Source organism: Heptranchias perlo, chromosome 5 (genome assembly GCF_035084215.1).
Source record: "Heptranchias perlo isolate sHepPer1 chromosome 5, sHepPer1.hap1, whole genome shotgun sequence".
In the NCBI taxonomy this organism is placed as follows: domain Eukaryota; kingdom Metazoa; phylum Chordata; class Chondrichthyes; order Hexanchiformes; family Hexanchidae; genus Heptranchias; species Heptranchias perlo.
In genome coordinates, this window is record NC_090329.1 from 99,472,904 (window position 1) to 99,491,155 (window position 18,252).

General features: G+C 41.9%; 1 protein-coding gene across 3 annotated transcripts in view; it reads left to right on the forward strand.

The window, feature by feature from the left end:
• The window catches only part of ibtk (inhibitor of Bruton agammaglobulinemia tyrosine kinase), a 119,503-nt gene that overhangs the window by 84,201 nt on the left and 17,050 nt on the right, over positions 1-18,252 (forward strand). For all 3 annotated transcript variants that reach the window (XM_067984918.1, XM_067984919.1, XM_067984920.1), the window contains 3 exons: positions 4,805-4,865; positions 8,173-8,300; positions 11,609-11,721. In XM_067984918.1, the coding sequence (XP_067841019.1) occupies positions 4,805-4,865; positions 8,173-8,300; positions 11,609-11,721 (302 nt within the window). The remainder of the gene's footprint in view (positions 1-4,804; positions 4,866-8,172; positions 8,301-11,608; positions 11,722-18,252) is intronic.

Below are 18,252 nucleotides of genomic sequence, written 5' to 3' on the forward strand. Positions count from 1 at the left end.
AAAAGACAAAATTGTACCCGCCTCTACTACTGCCTTTGGCAGCTCGTTCCAGACACTCACCACCCTTCGAGTGAAAAAATTGCCCCTCTGGACCCTTTTGTGTATCTCCCCTCTCACCTTAAATCTATGTCCCCTCGTTATAGACTCCCCTACCTTTGGGAAAAGATTTTGACGATCGACCTTATCTATGCCCCTCATTTTATAGACTTCTATAAGATCACCCCTTAACCTCCTACTCTCCAGGGAAAAAAGTCCCAGTCTATCCAACCTCTCTCTATAAGTCAAACCATCAAGTCCCGGCAGCATCCTAGTAAATCTTTTCTGCACTCTTTCTAGTTTAATAATATCCTTTCTATAATAGGGTGACCAGAACTGTACACAGTATTCCAAGTGTGGCCTAACTAATGTCCTGTACAACTTCAACAAGACATCCCAACTCCTGTATTCAATGTTCTGACCAATGAAACCAAGCATGCCGAATGCCTTCTTCACCACCCTATCCACCTGTGACTCCACTTTCAAGGAGCTATGAACCTGTACTCCTAGATCTCTTTGTTCTATAACTCTCCCCAATGCCCTACCATTAACGGAGTAGGTCCTGGCCCGATTCGATCTACCAAAATGCATCACCTCACATTTATCTAAATTAAACTCCATCTGCCATTCATCGGCCCACTGGCCCAATTTATCAAGGTCCCGTTGCAATCCTAGATAACCTTCTTCACTGTCCACAATGCCACCAATCTTGGTGTCATCTGCAAACTTACTAACCATGCCTCCTAAATTCTCATCCAAATCATTAATATAAATAACAAATAACAGCGGACCCAGCACTGATCCCGATTTGAGGAGGTGATAGGGTGAATGGGGGAAATGCAGTGGATGTGGTGTACATGGACTTTCAGAAAGCCTTTGACAAGGTATTATAGGAGACTAATAGAGCATATTGGATTAAATCAAATATTGCAGGTGCTGGAAATCTGAAATAAAAACAGAAAATATTGGAAAAGCTCAGCAAGTCAGGCAGCATCTGGAGAAAGAAAACAGAGTTAATGTTTCAGGTCGAAGACCTTTCGTCAGTTCAAAACTGTTTAAGAAGGGAGAAAACAGTAGGAGTTTAAAGGAAGTTTCTGAGATTGGTTGGAAATGGGTAGTGGTGTTACACAACGCTAGAAGGACTGGTATCCAAATTTGCAGATGAAACTAAAATAGGCATAGTAAATGATTCCGAGGATCAAAGGATGCTGGAAAGGGATATGGATAAATGGTGGAATGGGCAAAAAATTGGCATATGGAATTTAATGTCAATAAATGTGAGGTAGTACATTTTGGTTAAAAATGGACATAATCATTATACTTTGGGAGAAAGCTGAGTGTGGAAGAGCAGAAGGAAATGGAAGTTCAGGTTCATAAAACATTAAAAGTAGCACCTCCAGTGGATAAGGCCTTTTAAAAAAAAACTAATGGAATAATGGGTTTTCTGGCAAGAGGTATAGAATATAAAAGTTGGTAATATCAGTAAAATGATTGAAGGAGTCATCAATAATGCCATCAAACAACACTTAGTCACCGATAACCTGCTCACTGATGCTCAGTTTTGCCAGAACCACTCTGTTTCAGACTTCATCACAGCCTTGATCCCGACATGCAGGAGGAGAGGTTAGAGTAGTTGCTCTCGACATTAAGGCAGTATTCAACTGAGTGGCACCGAGGAGCCCTAGCAAAACTGTAGTCAATGGAAGTCAAAGGTAAAGCGTTCCAATGGCTTCAATCATACCTGACACAAAGAAAGATGGTTGTGGTTTTCGGATGTCACAGTCCTCAGCTCAACCATCTTCAGCTGCTTCATTAATGACTTTCCTTCCATCATAAGGACAGGACTGTGGTTGTTTGTTGATGATTCCATAATGTTCAGTTCCATTCACAATTCTTCTGATCATGAAGCAGCCTGTGCCAGCCTACAACAGGATCTGGGCTGGCAAGTGTGAAAGAATTTATGCCACAGAAGTTGTAGGTGATGACCATCACGAACAAGAGAAATCCCCCCCCCCCCCCCCCCCCTTGTCCTTCAATGGCAATATCATTGATTGCCGAGTCCCCCACCGTCAACATCCTGGGGTCGTCGTTGACCAGAAACTGAACTGGACCAGCTGTATCAACGACATAGCTACAAGAGCAGGACAGAGGCTGGGTACTCTGCAACGAGTGGCACACATCCTAACTCCACAAAGCCTCTCCACCATCGACAAGGCTCAAGTTAGCAGTGTGATGGAATACTCATCACTCACTTGGATGGGCGCAGCTGTAGCAACATCCAAAAAGCTCAACACCATCCAAGACAGAGCAGTTCATTTGCTTGACGTTTTTGCCTCTGGACTCAATATCCACCCCCTCTACAACAGTACTATGACTGCAGTATGTGCCATATACAGCATGTATTGCAGCAACTAGTCAAGGTTACTTCGACAGCACGTCCCTTCCCAGCAACCTCAAGAAGAACAAGAGCAGCGATGTTGTCGGAAGACAATCACCTCCAAATCACACACCATATTAACTTGGACATAGTGTTCCTTCATCGTCACAGGGTCAGAATCCTGGAATTCCCTACCTAATACCATTGTGGGAGCACCATCATCACAAGGACTGCAGCCGTTCTGTGAGAAGGCCCAGCATCACCACCACGGGGCAATTAGGGATGGGCAAGACATTTTTTTAAATGTAATGGTGAACCTTTTATAAAACCTTAGGAAGACTGCATTTTGCACTTTTGGGCTCTGCACTATTGGTAGGACATTAAAGCAATAGAAAGGGTACAGCACAGATTCAACAGGATGCTGCCTGATATGAGGAAATACAAATATGCAGAAAGGCTTGATAAATTGGGACTGTCTTAGTTAGAGCAGAAGAGTTTATGGGATGATTTGGTAGAGGTGTTTTAAGATTATGAAGCGATGGGACAGGGTAGATGGAGGCAGACTTTTAGACATTTTTACACAGAGAATTGAGACTGTGGAATGCACTACTGGAGTTAGTGATTGAAGCAGAAACCACAGTGCAGATTTCCCCCCCCCCCCCCATTGTGTGGTTTTCTGGCAACCAGCCAGTATCTGATAGTACCAACGAAAGACCTGGTCCATTTTGAGGGCTGGGTCTCATTAACATAGGGCCGGCGGACAGAAAACAAGTGTCCCGGGGCAATCCACTAGTTCCGCGCAACTGCAATATTGGGCACCCTGGCCAGCTTCCACGCCTGGAAAAATGTAGGTCTGGGGCAGGGGGAAGGGCTCTTGAGAGGGAGGGGAGCCCGGCACGACAGCAGCTCAGGTTGATTTTTTTTGGAGCCCCCGGAGGAGTGCTCCTCCTGGCTCCACGAAAATAAATGGAAACCTACCTCCTGGGCTCCTCTTCAGCTGGACTGCCAACTAAAATTGTGCAGAGTTTGCATAATGCATGCTTTGCTAGTTGTGTCCTAAAATGGCAATCGTGGTCATAAGTAAGTTTGCATAGTAAAAGAACCTACTCCCTGACTCGGGTGGGCTCCCCGGCCCTTTGGAATATAGTGTCGACCACACAATCAGAACGAAGCGGTAAGTCCTACCCTACAGTTTTCAGGGTGCTACCACCCCGATTCCACTGGGCAGGGGGCCTCAAACTCTTTTTTTCCCCCCCACCCATGACAACAAAGAATAATGAAAGCAGAAAATAACCAATTATATTAAAACAAAAGTTTCTCCTGAATCACATTAATCTGAGGGAAAAAAAATTGAGATGCAGCTGCCATGATGGTTCCTCAAGGTGCACCAAAAAAAAATCTCAAATTGGCCCATAAACTTGGCGACAACAACTTTTCCTTCCGCTCCCACAAACTGTTCTGCATGTCCAACCAAGGCTCTGAACAACTAGGAATCCAGGTACGTCTTTCCCTGATACTTAAGATCGCCAGCTGCCTCCAAGCCTCAGATGGGTTCCATCCCATGGCACATTCTGATGTTCATCCTGCTAGTGAAACTACGATTCCAAAGTTTACATAGCCTCTTTTTTAACATAGAAAAACGCCCCAGAGTGCTTCACAGACATGTAATCAGACAAAAATGGATGCCAAACCAAAGGAGGAGATATTAGGAGGTGACGACTAAAAGCTTGGTCACAGAGATGGGCCCCATATTCTTGAATTTCCTCTACCTCCCTCAAGATCCTCCACAAAACCTATCAGGCTGAAGGCACGGCTGTCAATGTTGGGATGAAGGGTGGGCAGGGGAGGCCAGAGTTGGGAGCAATGCAGAGCTCTGGAGGGGTTTGTAGGGAGGCCACAGAGATTTGAGCACAAAGATGAGAATTTTATATTGGAGGCCCCTCCATTGCCGACTGTGCCTTCAGCCAAATAGACCCATGCTCTTGAATTCCCTTCCTAAACACCTCCACTTCTCTACCTCTGTCTTCTCCTTTTAAGACCTCCTTAAAACCCACCTCTTTGACCAAGCTTTTATTTATCTCTCCTAATATCATCTTTGGCTCAGCGTCCATTTTTTTGATTACACTACTTCTCTTTCCTGTGCTTATTATAGAGGCAAAGAAGTAATAGGTTCAGCAATGTGTGTTTGTTGTCTTGAGATGCATGTTGTTTAAATATAAACTAATATGTTTAGATTTGGTTATAACAGTTCAGAAAAATTGTTTAAGCCATTAAAATGTAATGTGAATAAAAAGTAATTGTTCAGAAGGCTCTATCTGTTTTGACACATGCATACCTAAAGAGACACATGAACGAAGAATATTGAACATTGCCACTGATTTTTAATTTTAGGTCTTTGGACATTCTTAGTGATGAAGTATTGAAGGAGCTGTCAGTTGCTTATAGGAACATGGTAAGCATTCTCAGACCTGCTAGATGTCGCATTGACTGCATCACAGAATAAAATTCTGATGCCTCCTTACTGAATTGGAGTGATTTATCTCCTAGTCTTATTAGAAATACTGACTTGAAGCTAACGTACACACTGCTTTAAAGGGTAATGCCAAGTGGGAGCTGTTTGCTATTAGTACAGGTGACGTGTAGTGTCTATATAGAAGGTCTGTGCTGTGAAGCTAGTGTTGTGGTTATATTGTGGAATATCAACAAGTAAGAAAACAAGAACTTGCATTTATACAGCACCTTTCAGGATGTCCCAAAGTGCTTCACAGCCAATTCTTTTGAAATGTAGTCACAATTGTAAATTAGGGAAATGTGGCAGCCAGTTTGCACACAGCAAGGTCCCACAAACAGCGATGAAATAAATGACCAGATAATCTGTTAGTGGTGTTGGTTAAAGGACTAATTGTTAGCCAGGACACAGAAAGGACTCCCCTTCTGTTTGAATAATGGCATAGGATCTTTTACATCCACCTGAGATGGGGCATTGGTTTAACGTCCCTTCCAAAGACAACAAAAGGGTCACAAAACAGATAGTAAGAGCTACAAAAAGAGAGAGTATGAAAAGAAACTTGCAAGGGATATCAAAACCAATACGAAGAACTTTTATAGTTACATTAGGAAAAAGAGGGTGGTCAGGAGCAGTGTTGGCCCCTTAAAAACTGAAAGTGGGGATATTGTCATTGACAATGGGGAAATGGTGGACATGTTGAACAATTACTTTGTGTCAGTATTTACAGTAGAAATCCCAACAAGACTAATATTGAGACAGGGACTCGATAAAATTAATATAGGTTAAGCAACAGTAATGAAGAAAATAATAGCACTAAAGAGTGACAAATCCCCAGGACCAGATGGTTTCCATCCCAGGGTTTTAAAGGAAGTAGGTGAGCACATTGCAGATGCCCTAACTATAATCTTTCAAAGTTCTCTAGATTCAGGAACTGTCCCTCTAGATTGGAAAATTGCACATGTCACTCTGCTTTTTAAGAAAGGAGAGAGAGGGAAACCAGGGAATTATAGACCAGTTAGCCTAACATCTGTTGTGGGGAAAATGCTGGGGAGTCTATAATTAAGGATAGGGTGACTGAACACCTCAAATTTTCAGTTAATCAGAGAGAGCCAGCATGGATTTGTGAAAGGTAGGTCGTGCCTGACAAACCTGATTGAATCTTTTGAAGAGGTGACTAAAGTAGTGGGCAAGGGAATGTCAATGGATGTTATTTATATGGACTTCCAGAAGGCATTTGATAAGGTCCCACCTAAGAGACTGTTAGCTAAGATAGAAGCCCATGGAATCGAGGGAAAAGTACGGACTTGGTTAGGAAGTTGGCTGAGCGAAAGGCGACAGAGAGTAGGGATAATGGGTTGGTACTCACATTGGCAGGATATGACTAGTGGAGTCCCGCAGGGGCCTCAATTATTCACAATATTTATTAACGACTTAGATGAAGGCATAGAAAGTCTCATATCTAAGTTTGCCGATGACACAAAGATTGGTGGCATTGTAAGCAGTGTAGATGAAAACATAAAATTACAAAGCGATATTGATTAGGTGAATGGGCAAAACTGTGGCAAATGGAATTCAATGTAGACAAATGTGAGGTCATCCACTTTGGATCAAAAAAGGATAGAACAGGGTACTTTCTAAATGGTAAAAAGTTAAACAGTGGATGTCCAAAGGGACTTAGGGGTTCAGGTACATAGATCATTGAAGTGTCATGAACAGGTGCAGAAAATAATCAAGGTGGCAAATGGAATGCTGGCCTTTATATCTAGAGGACTAGAGTACAAGGGGGCAGAAGTTATGCTGCAGCTATACAAAACCCTGGTTAGACCGCACCTGGAGTACTGTGAGCAATTTTGGGCACCGCACCTTCGGAAGGACATATTGGCCTTGGAGGGAGTGCAGTGTAGGTTTACTAGAATGATACCTGGACTTCAAGGGTTAAGTTACGAGGAGAGATTACACAAATTGGGATTGTATTCTCTGGAGTTTCGAAGGTTAAGGGGTGATCTGATCGAAGTTTATAAGATATTAAGGGGAACGTATAGGGTGGATAGAGAGAAACTATTTCCGCTGGTTGGGGATTTTAGGAGTCGGGGGCACAGTCTAAAAATTAAAGCCAGACCTTTCAGGAGCAAGATTAGAAAACATTTCTACACACAAAGGGTGGTAGAAGTTTGGAACTCTCTTCCGCAAACAGCAATTGATACTACCACAATTGCTAAATTTAAATCTGAGATAGATAGCTTTTTGGCAATCAAAAGTATTAAGGGATGTGGGCCAAAGGCAGGTATATGGAGTTATATCACAGATCAGCCATGATCTTATCAAATGGCGGAGCAGGCACATGGGGCTGAATGGCCTACTCCTGTTCCTATGTTCCTAACATCTCTGAAGTACTGTGCACTCTCAGTACTGCACTGATCAACCTAGAATATGTGCTCAAGTCTCGAGTGCGGCTTGAACACATGACCACCTGGCCCAGAGGCAAGAATGCGACCACTGAGCCAAAGCTTAAAATTAATACGTTCTTTGTTATCTTGTTCTGAAATATCAATTTCTCTGCTGGCATTCTATCCGGTTTCCAGCACACATCTGTGGATGTTTGTCACTAAGATGAGCTGTACAACACTATGGACGAACTATTGATTGGATTACATGCAGTTTATTTTTATATACATATGGCTGCTACTATGTTTCATTATTTTGATTTTATTTGTTTTGGTTTAAACTATATCTCCAGAAAATTATGAGCAAATCTATTGTGTTCTTTTGCAAATGACTCTTCAGAAGCAGCTTCATCCATTATTTTTATAAGACATTTTCAAATGTAACTTTAACATGTGTGCTCCTCAGACGTTTTTTTTTATATATAGAGATTCCATTTTGTTAATCCATCCAGTTCCAATTTTTTAGGTACTTTCTATGCCAGCTGGAAGGATGATTGCTATACTGCTAATTTAAAAAAATACCAGCTGGTGTATAAATCACATCTTCATGCAGGCTTTTATGGCCTGTAAACATGAGGGTCCAGTTTATTTGATCTCTCATCACTTGGCCACAAAGCAAAAAGTCACAGTTGAGAGTTTTACAACAATGTGATCTATAACCTTGGGGTTTATTTGGTGGACCGGTAAAATTGCAATACTATTGATTATTACCACCAGCAATATCAAATTAAGGGATAATTTGTTTTTATGTATTTGCTTGAAGTTTAATAAGCTTGAGTTTTGAAGTTTGAGTTTTTAAATTGTAGATTCCAGCCATGCAAAAAAGGATCATCACTCCTTATCCGGATGGCCCGGACATCAGCTACCTGGGCGAAGAGATTGATGATAACTCTGTGGCCAATAAAATTGAATTGGACATGGAACAACCTTCCAAGTAAGTGACACTCTGTCCTGGGTTGAGAGAATACCTGTGGGTTTCCCTCATCTTCTGCGGTATCTGAAAAAGGACAATGTTACTGTAATTCTACTCAGCTTGGTTATGACTTCTGTTAAATCTGTTCATGTGCAAACCTGCTACTTGTTTCAAAAACTGCCTTGATCAAATATTAGTAGGTAGCACCTACTTAAATTGTTGCGCACTCTTTGTAAAGCTGCCAGTTTGGAAAAATTACTTTTGATCTATTATTAAAGCAACCATAATACACAAATGGTCTGCAGTAAATACAGTAAACATTGCTGCTGCTGGTCACTGATCTGTTATGCTTGTCCTCTGTACATCATATGCCAGATAATCTTCAGTGACTGGTTTTAAAAAAAAAACGAGCTTACCATTGAATAATGTATAATTTGCTGTAAAATGGGAATGTTGACACCATTCTTGGCAACATCTTGCAAATGCATCGGTATAGAAGCAAATAAGACTTAATGTTTTATTGATATAGGTACAGTATTGGTAACTGTTGCTGTTTGCACATGCATTTGTAAACATGTTTCACACACAGCGCTGTATAAGGGACTATGAGATTGCTATTGGAGTTTCACTTAAGGTAGTTGGATTCATTACTGAGTTAGACCAGCTGAGGGAGCATTGGTTTAATTGTAAATCTTACTGATTTCCACTGTTGTTTAACTTGAATTAGTTTCTATCTTGCACAGAATCGTCTAGATTCCTGGATAAACTCACTAAAGGGGTGTGCATGTGTTAGTGGTTGAATGAGTTTTATGTACATTAGAAAGCCAATATATTTTATAGGTCCTTTTGTTAATTTAGGTTATTATGAAAAGGTAGTTATAAACCTTAAGTAATGATAGGGGAGTGTAGATTTTGTTCTTTTAGATCTGGTTTCAAGCCCAAATATTGGAAGACTCTCGGGTTAGTCTGTTTGAGTTTTTTGACCGTCTGGTAGTCTACCATAGGGAGAAGTGGTGACTGGTCTTTCTTAAGATAGAATGGCACTGTCTGCTGATGCATTCATGAAGTATCATTGATGTTAGGATATTCAACACATTTTATGTAGAAGCTGCTACCCTATGATGTGAAATACAACAGTAGGCACTGTACTGCACACTTGATATACGGTGGTGGGGAGGGAGGAGAAACTTCTTGATTATAAGGGCAGTTCTGCCAAAATGTTTACTTTTAAGCTGCCTTTAATCAACAAGGGAGGACTGAGATAGATTAGTAAGTACAGTGAAATCTGTAAATTAGGGACACCAAAGGGACTTGCATAAGGTGTCCTTTATTTGCCTATTTTCAGGTGTCCTATTTTCAAAATGGTCATTGTATGTATAGTAAACTGGATGAGCCAAATATCCTGGGGATTGGCTGTAACTCCTGCAGCATTCCTTTTTTTCGTGCTCACCTGGGATTGTGACTAATTCTGGAGCCTTGCCAGCAGGATGTGATTTCAGTTCATTTTCTGTTCATTGGATTTCCCATTTCATTGCCATCCCAGGATCCTTTTCCTTTGAGGGAGGGATATGCTGATCCTGGGATCTTCTACGTTGGCAGCCTGCACAGGGCAAGGTGGCTGCTGTAGGGCCGGAGTGCCTGGGAGATCCCAGCCAAATTGGGGGGATTAATGTCCTCAGGACCCCCCCATCCTCCATGTGCTGCAGGTGCTCATGTTTGAAGTGCTGTGTGTGGGTAGGGGGCTGTTAGCAGCTCGTCGGTACATTACATACTGGCGGAGTAGGGTTGCCAACTCTGATTGGAGGCATGATCACGTGATGTTCTGACCACATGACATATGACCATGTGATGTTACCTCACATGATGTCAGATCACATGACATTGAGTCACATGACAACTGATCACATGACTTCTACAAATGTTATTGGATTTACTGTACCTTTTTATAAAGGTTGGGTCCCCTGTAGTTGTGCATCTCGTGCCAGCAGCTGTTGTGTGAGAAGCTCCAAGAACCAGGAGGCCACTCGTGAGCAGGTGAAGAGGAGAAAACCATTCTCTTCCCCCCATTCTCCTCCCCCAGTCTCCATCTCTCCCTCTTCTCCCCTCCCCTCCGCCACCCTCCCCCCATAGCTGAGATTGTGAACTCCTGTCCCCTCACTTTAATACTGAGCCACCATACAGTACCCAGTTTGCATAATACATTTTACACTGCAGAGAATAATTAAGTATCTTCATTTGTGTAAACCATTGTACATAAAATGTCATCGTGGTATGGGAACTGTCCTTGATAAACTGTTCTGGTATAATTTGATAGTCAGCAGTTGTCTTCCCTGTTATAGCTTAAACAACATTGTACTAAATACTTTTCAGAAACATCTGAAGATGTATCTATCTGATTGGAGAGATAGGTCAAAACCCCAGAAAGATTGTACCTCTGGAATAAATAAAAGACACCAGCGATTTGCGGGGAGGGAGTTATTGAAATTTTTCTTGTACAAAAATGTCTGAACTGTCAAATACTTGAGAGTTTTGGTTATTTTCCACTTATGTTTGTGTGATGCACAGTCACTGGTAAAAGATCTTATCTATTCAATGAAGGTATAGGCCATTCATTGAGGATACTTTTTGAGATATTGAATGTAGAACGCTTCCTACACTTACTCCAGTAGAATAAGTAAGTTGTGCAGTTTTATCTTCTAGGACAAGTATCATATTAAACAATAAATGGTAAGTATTCTGCTTATATTGCAAGCGTGGTGTTTCTAATATTTTAAAATGGATTAAATTAAATAATTTCAATGGGAATTCTCTTAAGGGTTGCTTTAATAGTATTCATTTGATATTTTTCAATTCACTCCAGAAGGAATTGGCTCACATCTCAAAAATCAGTTTAATGAAGACTGGAAAGCACATCACCAAAATAAAAACTTTAAAAAAAAAAGTTTCTGATGCAGCTCTTAAAAAATATATATATTTAGCGATATGTCTTTATCACTAAGCAGTTGTAACTGTGATTTACTCCTTGGTTTACTTAAGGATTCAACGGTCTTCCATAACCCACCAGTGAGATAACAATTTATTAAACATAGTTAATTTGTATTTTTTAAAATTAAATCAATGTTTATTAAGTCCAATGGCAAAAACTTAAATTAGCATTGTGACAAATTACTTCTTTCTGGTGGTTCCGGAGACCAAATAGTTGTTGCAACTCTTCGCCGTTATATATTTAGGTGAGCGAGTGTGGAGAAACCCAAATTTTATCCCACACTTGTGTAAAACCAAGCTTGTGGTGTAAAGCACGAGGCAAATTAAAAATGTTTTTTCTTCAGAGAAACACTTCTCAAAAAGGCAAAAGCAAAGGCAAAAAAGAAGCAGAGACGACGCTTTGACAGTTCAGGAGGATACCATTTATCTGATCTCATCCAGAGCCCAACCTCAACAGGTGAGCAAGCCACAGTCAGATAGTGTAGTGAAGGGAGGGTATGACCTAGACTTGGGCTGCTGATTGTTCATTAAACATCTGGTAGGTATATTTCCATTAAAAATTAGGCCAATTAGGATGGTATTTATCCTGCAGTTTCTGGTCTGAGTATCTATGATACAAGCATGGTACTATCACAGATGAAGCTTTCAATCCACAGAAACTTGAGGGATTTTTTTGGGTGGGGCGGCACGGGGTTGGGCAAAGGGGCTTGGTGGTATTATGGGTTAGTATACTGTCCTTTCAATTTTGGAACTTGGGTTCCAATCCAACACAAGCTGATGGGACTGTGCTGGAAGTCCTCTGTGAGGACAGAGTCAGACTTACTTGTGATGCCTACCCTGTTGAATAGCCTGTGGACACTCACTGAGGCATACACGTGAATAGCCACTACAGTGAGGTACCAGAGGCCAACTGGCCTTAGTGAACCATACCCCAACGAGTCCACACCTACAGGCGAGGATGTCTTACTGCAGTTGTACAGGGCCTTGGTGAGACCACATCTGGAGTATTGTGTGCAGTTTTGGCCTCCTTATCTGAGGAAGGATGTCCTTGCCATGGAGGGAGTGCAACGAAGGTTTACCAGACTGATTCCTGGGATGGCAGGACTGACTTATGAGGAGAGATTGGGTCGACTAGGCCTATATTCACTAGAGTTTAGAAGAATGAGAGGGGATCTCATCGAAACATATAAAATTCTAACAGGACTAGACAGACTAGATGCAGGGAGGATGTTCCCAATGGCTGGGGAGTCCAGAACCAGGGGTCACAGTCTCAGGATACGGGGTATGCCATTTAGAACTGAGATGAGGAGAAATTTCTTCACTCAGGGTGGTGAACCTGTGGAATTCTCTACCACAGAAGGAGCTAGATATATTTCTTAATGCTAAAGGGATCAAGGGATATGGGGAAAAAGCAGGAACAGGGTACTGAGTTAGACGACCAGCCATGATCATTTTGAATGGCGCAGCAGGCCCGAAGGGCCGACTCTTGCTCCTATTTTCTATGTTTCTATTAACAGCCTTCGCACACCACAATCGCTCTCTATCATCCCTTAAGGCCATGGTAGTGGTGGTAGTTTCTTGGTTAGGGAATTTTGCTTATTTATTTGTAGAGGATTAGCTTAATAGAACTAGGCTGAGTGACGTTTGAGAATTTGTAAGAATTAGCTTGTATGGCTGTGGCAGACATAAAAAGAGAAAACACAAATGTCAGAAATGCTCAGCGGGTCAATCAGCACGTGAAATTGTAAGTACAGATCTTTGATCAGAACTTTTTTTTTCAAGTTTTCTCCCTTCGACTTCTGACGGTGCTGAATCTTGCTGGGATGTAGTTCCATGGGTGCCACAGCCCTCTGGTAAATGGCAATACTTCATGTATGAGCCTAGACATTCAATTTGTGCAGGTTATTCATCATAGAGGACATCGCAGCTGAGCCCGATGCTCGTCTAATCCACTGTTTAATTCCCTCTGGAAAGTGCATGTATTGAATGTTAAGCAGAGACGCTAGCTGATTTTTCATCCCCTCTCATTACCCCAGTTAGTGGAATCCCTTCCCGCAAACTTGTAATTTGATGTGAGACTTTCTTCTTAGCATAGTTCAGTGCTACATCGTACAGTGTCTTTAGCTACTATCCTGTTGGGAAGTATGATAATACTGTTTTATAGATTAAAGATTGTAATGAGTTCAAAGGATTTTGGTGAGTTGGAGGATCACCTTTCTCTCTGCTACATCTCTCTGGCTCTTGCATATGTTCCTGTACTGTGTTGTTCAATATTTATCTCGCCTGGGTTATGCAAGAAGATGGGAGGCAACACATACTGCTTTAGTGGTGGGGGTGAGGAGAGGTTGCCTGAGAGTTGATGCAACATGGGGAGTGGAGAGAAAAGGTGGGTTTGAGGGTTAGGCCGAGGGGGAGTGGGTGTGGAGCAGGAAGAAGGACTGCGGTTGGGTGGAAGCAACTGATTGGGGTTGGAATATGGGAAGGCTGGACATGAGGATTAATTCGGTGGTGGGGGGGGGGTGCGGGGGGAGTAGAAACTGGGGTTTGGGAACACTCAAATTGTAATCTGCAGCCTGAAAGGGTATTGGGGGTGGATGGGCTCTGGCACGACATGCAGGAAGCTGGGGTGTGATTGTGTTGCACAGTAAGGTGTGAGTTCTGGGAGCACTGGGGGAGGGAGGGAGAGAGAGAGAGGAGGCTGATACCTGAAACTACTTGGCAGGGTGGGACTATTCAAAGAAGTCTGAATACTGAAAGGACGCAGGAGATTGGAGGTTTTGAGGTCTGCAAGGAATCAGGAAGGAGGTTGGGGCGGTGGGGGAAGGCCAAACATTTTAGAGCATCAAGAAGATGCGAAGTCTGGACGTTGCAGTTTATGGGTTATACAGGAAGCTGGGGTCTAGAAGCACCAAGGAAGGGGGAGAGGGCTGGGACACTGAAGAGGAAAATCCCAAATACTGGCCAACTGAGAATGCAGCAGAAGCACCAGCTGGGAATGCAATTGAGTTTCCGCACTGGAGTGCAACAGAGTTGGTGGCGAGAAGTCGAAGCACTGTACAGCAGGTAAGACGTGTGTCACGAAGAAGACACAGCTGAAGAGACAATGAAGATTATATTTAGTTGACTGGCAAGCCAGAGTTACATCGCATGATCATAGTGAGGCCACTGCATCTCTTGGGATGGGTCAGGGATAGGCACATCTAGTTAGAAGAAACCTCAAACTCTAAAGCAAAATATTTTATTTCTATATTTTTAAGTTCACTTCACTCCCAGCTTGCTGAAGCAACACCCTTGACTATAAATATCACCAAAAACGATCTCATTCTGTAATTCTAAAACTTTTGGGGGTCAAGCTCACTCTTAAGCTAAAGATACTGATACCAGCTCACCCTCCTGCTTATTGAACCCAGCCTACCCTGACTTTCACACAGTCCTTCATTCCATGATCAGTCCAAAGTACTTCCTGAACAAAACTACAATTTGATACAAGCTACAAAGTTACAGTAGGAGAGCCAAATACAGCAGGAACTTATCAGAAAACTGGTAGGTGGGAAAAGACTTGGGCAGGAACAACTGCCTGTAGGGAGGGTCTGGGCCAGGGTGGGGACAGTTTTAGGCAAGGCACGCTGCTGAAAGATGCATGGGACGTGGATCAGGCCGGGCTGCTGAAGGAGAACACAAGGAGCGGCTCAGGTCGAAGGAACTTTGGCAGAGCAGTGTGTGAAACCGAGGAGGGGGATCCTTGTGATTGACATAGACTGCAGCCAGTTGGGAGGAAACAAGACATTTCATAGAATGATACAGCACAGAAAGAGCCCATTCGGCCCCTCTTGCCTTTGCTAGCTCTTTTGAAAGAGTTATCCAATTTGCAGAAAAACTTCTAACAAAATCTACCCATATTCAAACTGCAGCCAAATACTCCAAATTGATTCCCAGGTTTCCAACAGAGAAGTAAGCTTCCCCAAGAAAACTTTTTCCATGGACTGCTAACACTGTCCAGGCTACTCTTGAGTAAGAATAAATACTTTATTCAGAATTACTTAGTTTTTGTATCTTTTTTGTGTTACAAATGATATTTCTACCCTAAATTTTCAGCAGGTCAAAGATTCAAGAGGCAGTTCAACTTCACAAAATGATTTTAGCAATTTTATTGCTCAATTCCTGCTACTTGCCACTTTGGAATTGGTACCTTTTCAGATAAATTGGGTGATTTGTTAGCTCAGTTTCTGTTGTTTACTTGCCCCTAAATGCTTTTGATTTGTTCAATTTAATCAACAGAATATTTGGTAATTTAAGCGATAAGTCCTCATTTCAGCCAATCGTCTAAATTTTCCCTATGGACGTCCTGAAATTATACTTTTGGGGATGATGCATTTTGAAGGCCATGATGCAATGGACATGCAATAGATGCAAGACTTACTCATATATGTGTAAGTCTTTGCAGAAAAAAGTTTGTTGAGACTTGATTGCACAAGATTATGCATTGTTTTGGCTTGCCATGTCTTAATGCCACATAATGGAACTTGAGCATCCTGCATCCTGGACGATTAGAAATAGATTACACAAATGCATGACTTATGCAAATAGTTTGTGAAATAGTAATCTATACAGCAACCAATATCAGTGGTGACTGTATTCAGAGAAAGCAATTGCTTTCCACTATTACACACAACCGTCATTTGACTTCATAATTGTTACTGTGTAAGTGCACAGTGAGTTCAAGATTATTCTGGGTTTTTTTTCCCAAACATACCAGCTTTTCTTGCTCTAGGAGCAAGACATGTTTTGACAGACACTATTGCTGGCTAACTATTTTAGTTAAGAACATAGGAACAGGAGTGTAGGCCATTTTGCCCCTTGAGCCTGTTTCGTCATTCAGTTGGATCATGGCTGACCTGTATTTGAACTCCAGTTACCTGCCTTTTTTTTTCATTCGTTCATGGGATGTGAGCGTCGCTGGCGAGGCCAGCATTTATTGCCCTTGAGAAGATGGTGGTGAGCCGCCTTCTTGAACTGCTGCAGTCCATAATCCCTTGATACACTTAACTAACAAACATCTATCGATTTTGGTCTTGGAAATTTCAATTAACCCAGCATCCAAAGCCTTTGTGGGAGGGGTGGAGGGGGGTTCCAGATTTCCACTATCCTTTACTAAAGTGTTTCCTGATTTTCACTTCTAAATGACCTAGCTCCCTTTATCATTTTAAAGACCCCAATTAGATCACCCCTCAACCTTCTAATTGTAAGGGAATACAAACCAAGTCTATGCAACCTGTCCTCATAATTTTAACTCCCTTAGCCTTGATATCATTCTGGTGAATCTGCACTGTACCCCCTCCAAGGCCAATATATCTGAGGGTCGGTACCCAAAACGCAGTCTGATCTGTGCAACTGAAGCATCACTTGAGATTATAGGACATTGCCTTTTTGATTACTTTTTGTACCTATGGCTGAGCTTTTAGTGATTTGTGTACATGGACACCTAAATCCCATTGCTCCTCCAATGCTCCTAGTCTCTCACCACTAAGAAAATATTCCGATTCGTCTTTCTCTGATCCAAAGATCTGATCTCACTCACCTGACGAAGGAGATAATCTCCGAAAGCTTGTGATTTTCAAATAAAACTGTTGGACTATAACCTGGTGTTGTAAGATTCCTTACATCTGATCCAAAGTGAATGACCTCGCACTTCCCCACATTGAAATCCATCTGCCATAGTTTTGCCCACTCACTTAGCCTGTCTTTGTTCCTTTGTAACTTCCTGCTCCCATCTATGCAACATACAGAGTTTCCTAACTTAATGTCATCTGCAAACTTGGATGTACAACTCTCTTCTGTAGTTGCCCCAAAGTTTGTATTTTTTGCTTTGGCATTTTGAGCTAGTATATAAGTGAGGTATGGTGAGATGCTCTGAATTTTTGGCTTTTTCATGTGCAGGTTAAGATTTTAGAAAATACTAGTAATGCTCACAGATAAAAATGGGGAAATGGTGGGGTGGGGAGGGAACGCCGGAGAGAATGTACGGCGAGAGAATGTTTATTGATGGTTTTCCACTTTGGCCTTGGTACATATATGTCTAGAGGTGCTTTTTTTTTCTGCTTTGTCTGCCAAATTGTGTATCACCTTTTTCGGTGGCACAATGCTGAAGTAAATATTCTGGAGGAAAGAGTTCTGGGGGGAAGAAAATACATGTTGGTGTAGAATATTTAACCAGATTTTAGGGGGGAAATGAAATGAAATTTTGTATGATGTAGGCCTTGAGTGGTGGCTGCATGTTGGTTTGGAGCTTTTTGCTGAGGTGTTACGTCCTTGTCTAAGGTTGGAGGAATAAAGTGTCAAAGACACAAGGTCAGGACTGGGGAAGCAGCAGAGGAGAGTGAGCAGTGAGTTAGGCTGGTTAGGAAGGATGAAGGGAGACCTAATGCTGGGGCTGTCAAGCCTGCAGATGGGAAATTTAATTTATTGCTGTTCAACTGGGGGAGGTGGGAATGGAAAAAGACACCTTTGCAATAAAACCAGTGAAGAAACTAGAGTGGCCCACAGAAGGGCCTGCACTAAGGTTGCACTTCTGCAGATCTGTGATAGCTGAAGCATGCATGGAGGCCTGAAAAGTATTGGGAAGGCCCAACAGAAGAAAGCAAGCTCCACATTTTAGTCCCAGATCTCTAAAAGAAGACTGGTTCTCTTTTTGAAAAATCTAATTGGACAGATTTGCAGCAGGACATCAGCAATGTTATGAGTAAGTTTAAAGATTTATTTGTGAATTATTTAAGTTTTTATGTGATATTGTCACTGTTCTTCAGGTTTATATAGTCAGTTGAATGAGGAAACAAAGCTGCTCAAAGAAATCAAAATAAACATTGTTTGAGCAATTTGATTGGCGTGTTTTGTGCTAGTTGCTGGTTCCAGATACGTGGTTTTGATAAAAAGTTGTGATTTTTATTTTGCTGGTGTTATGTAGGTTGTCAGTTCTTGATTGGTAGCTTTT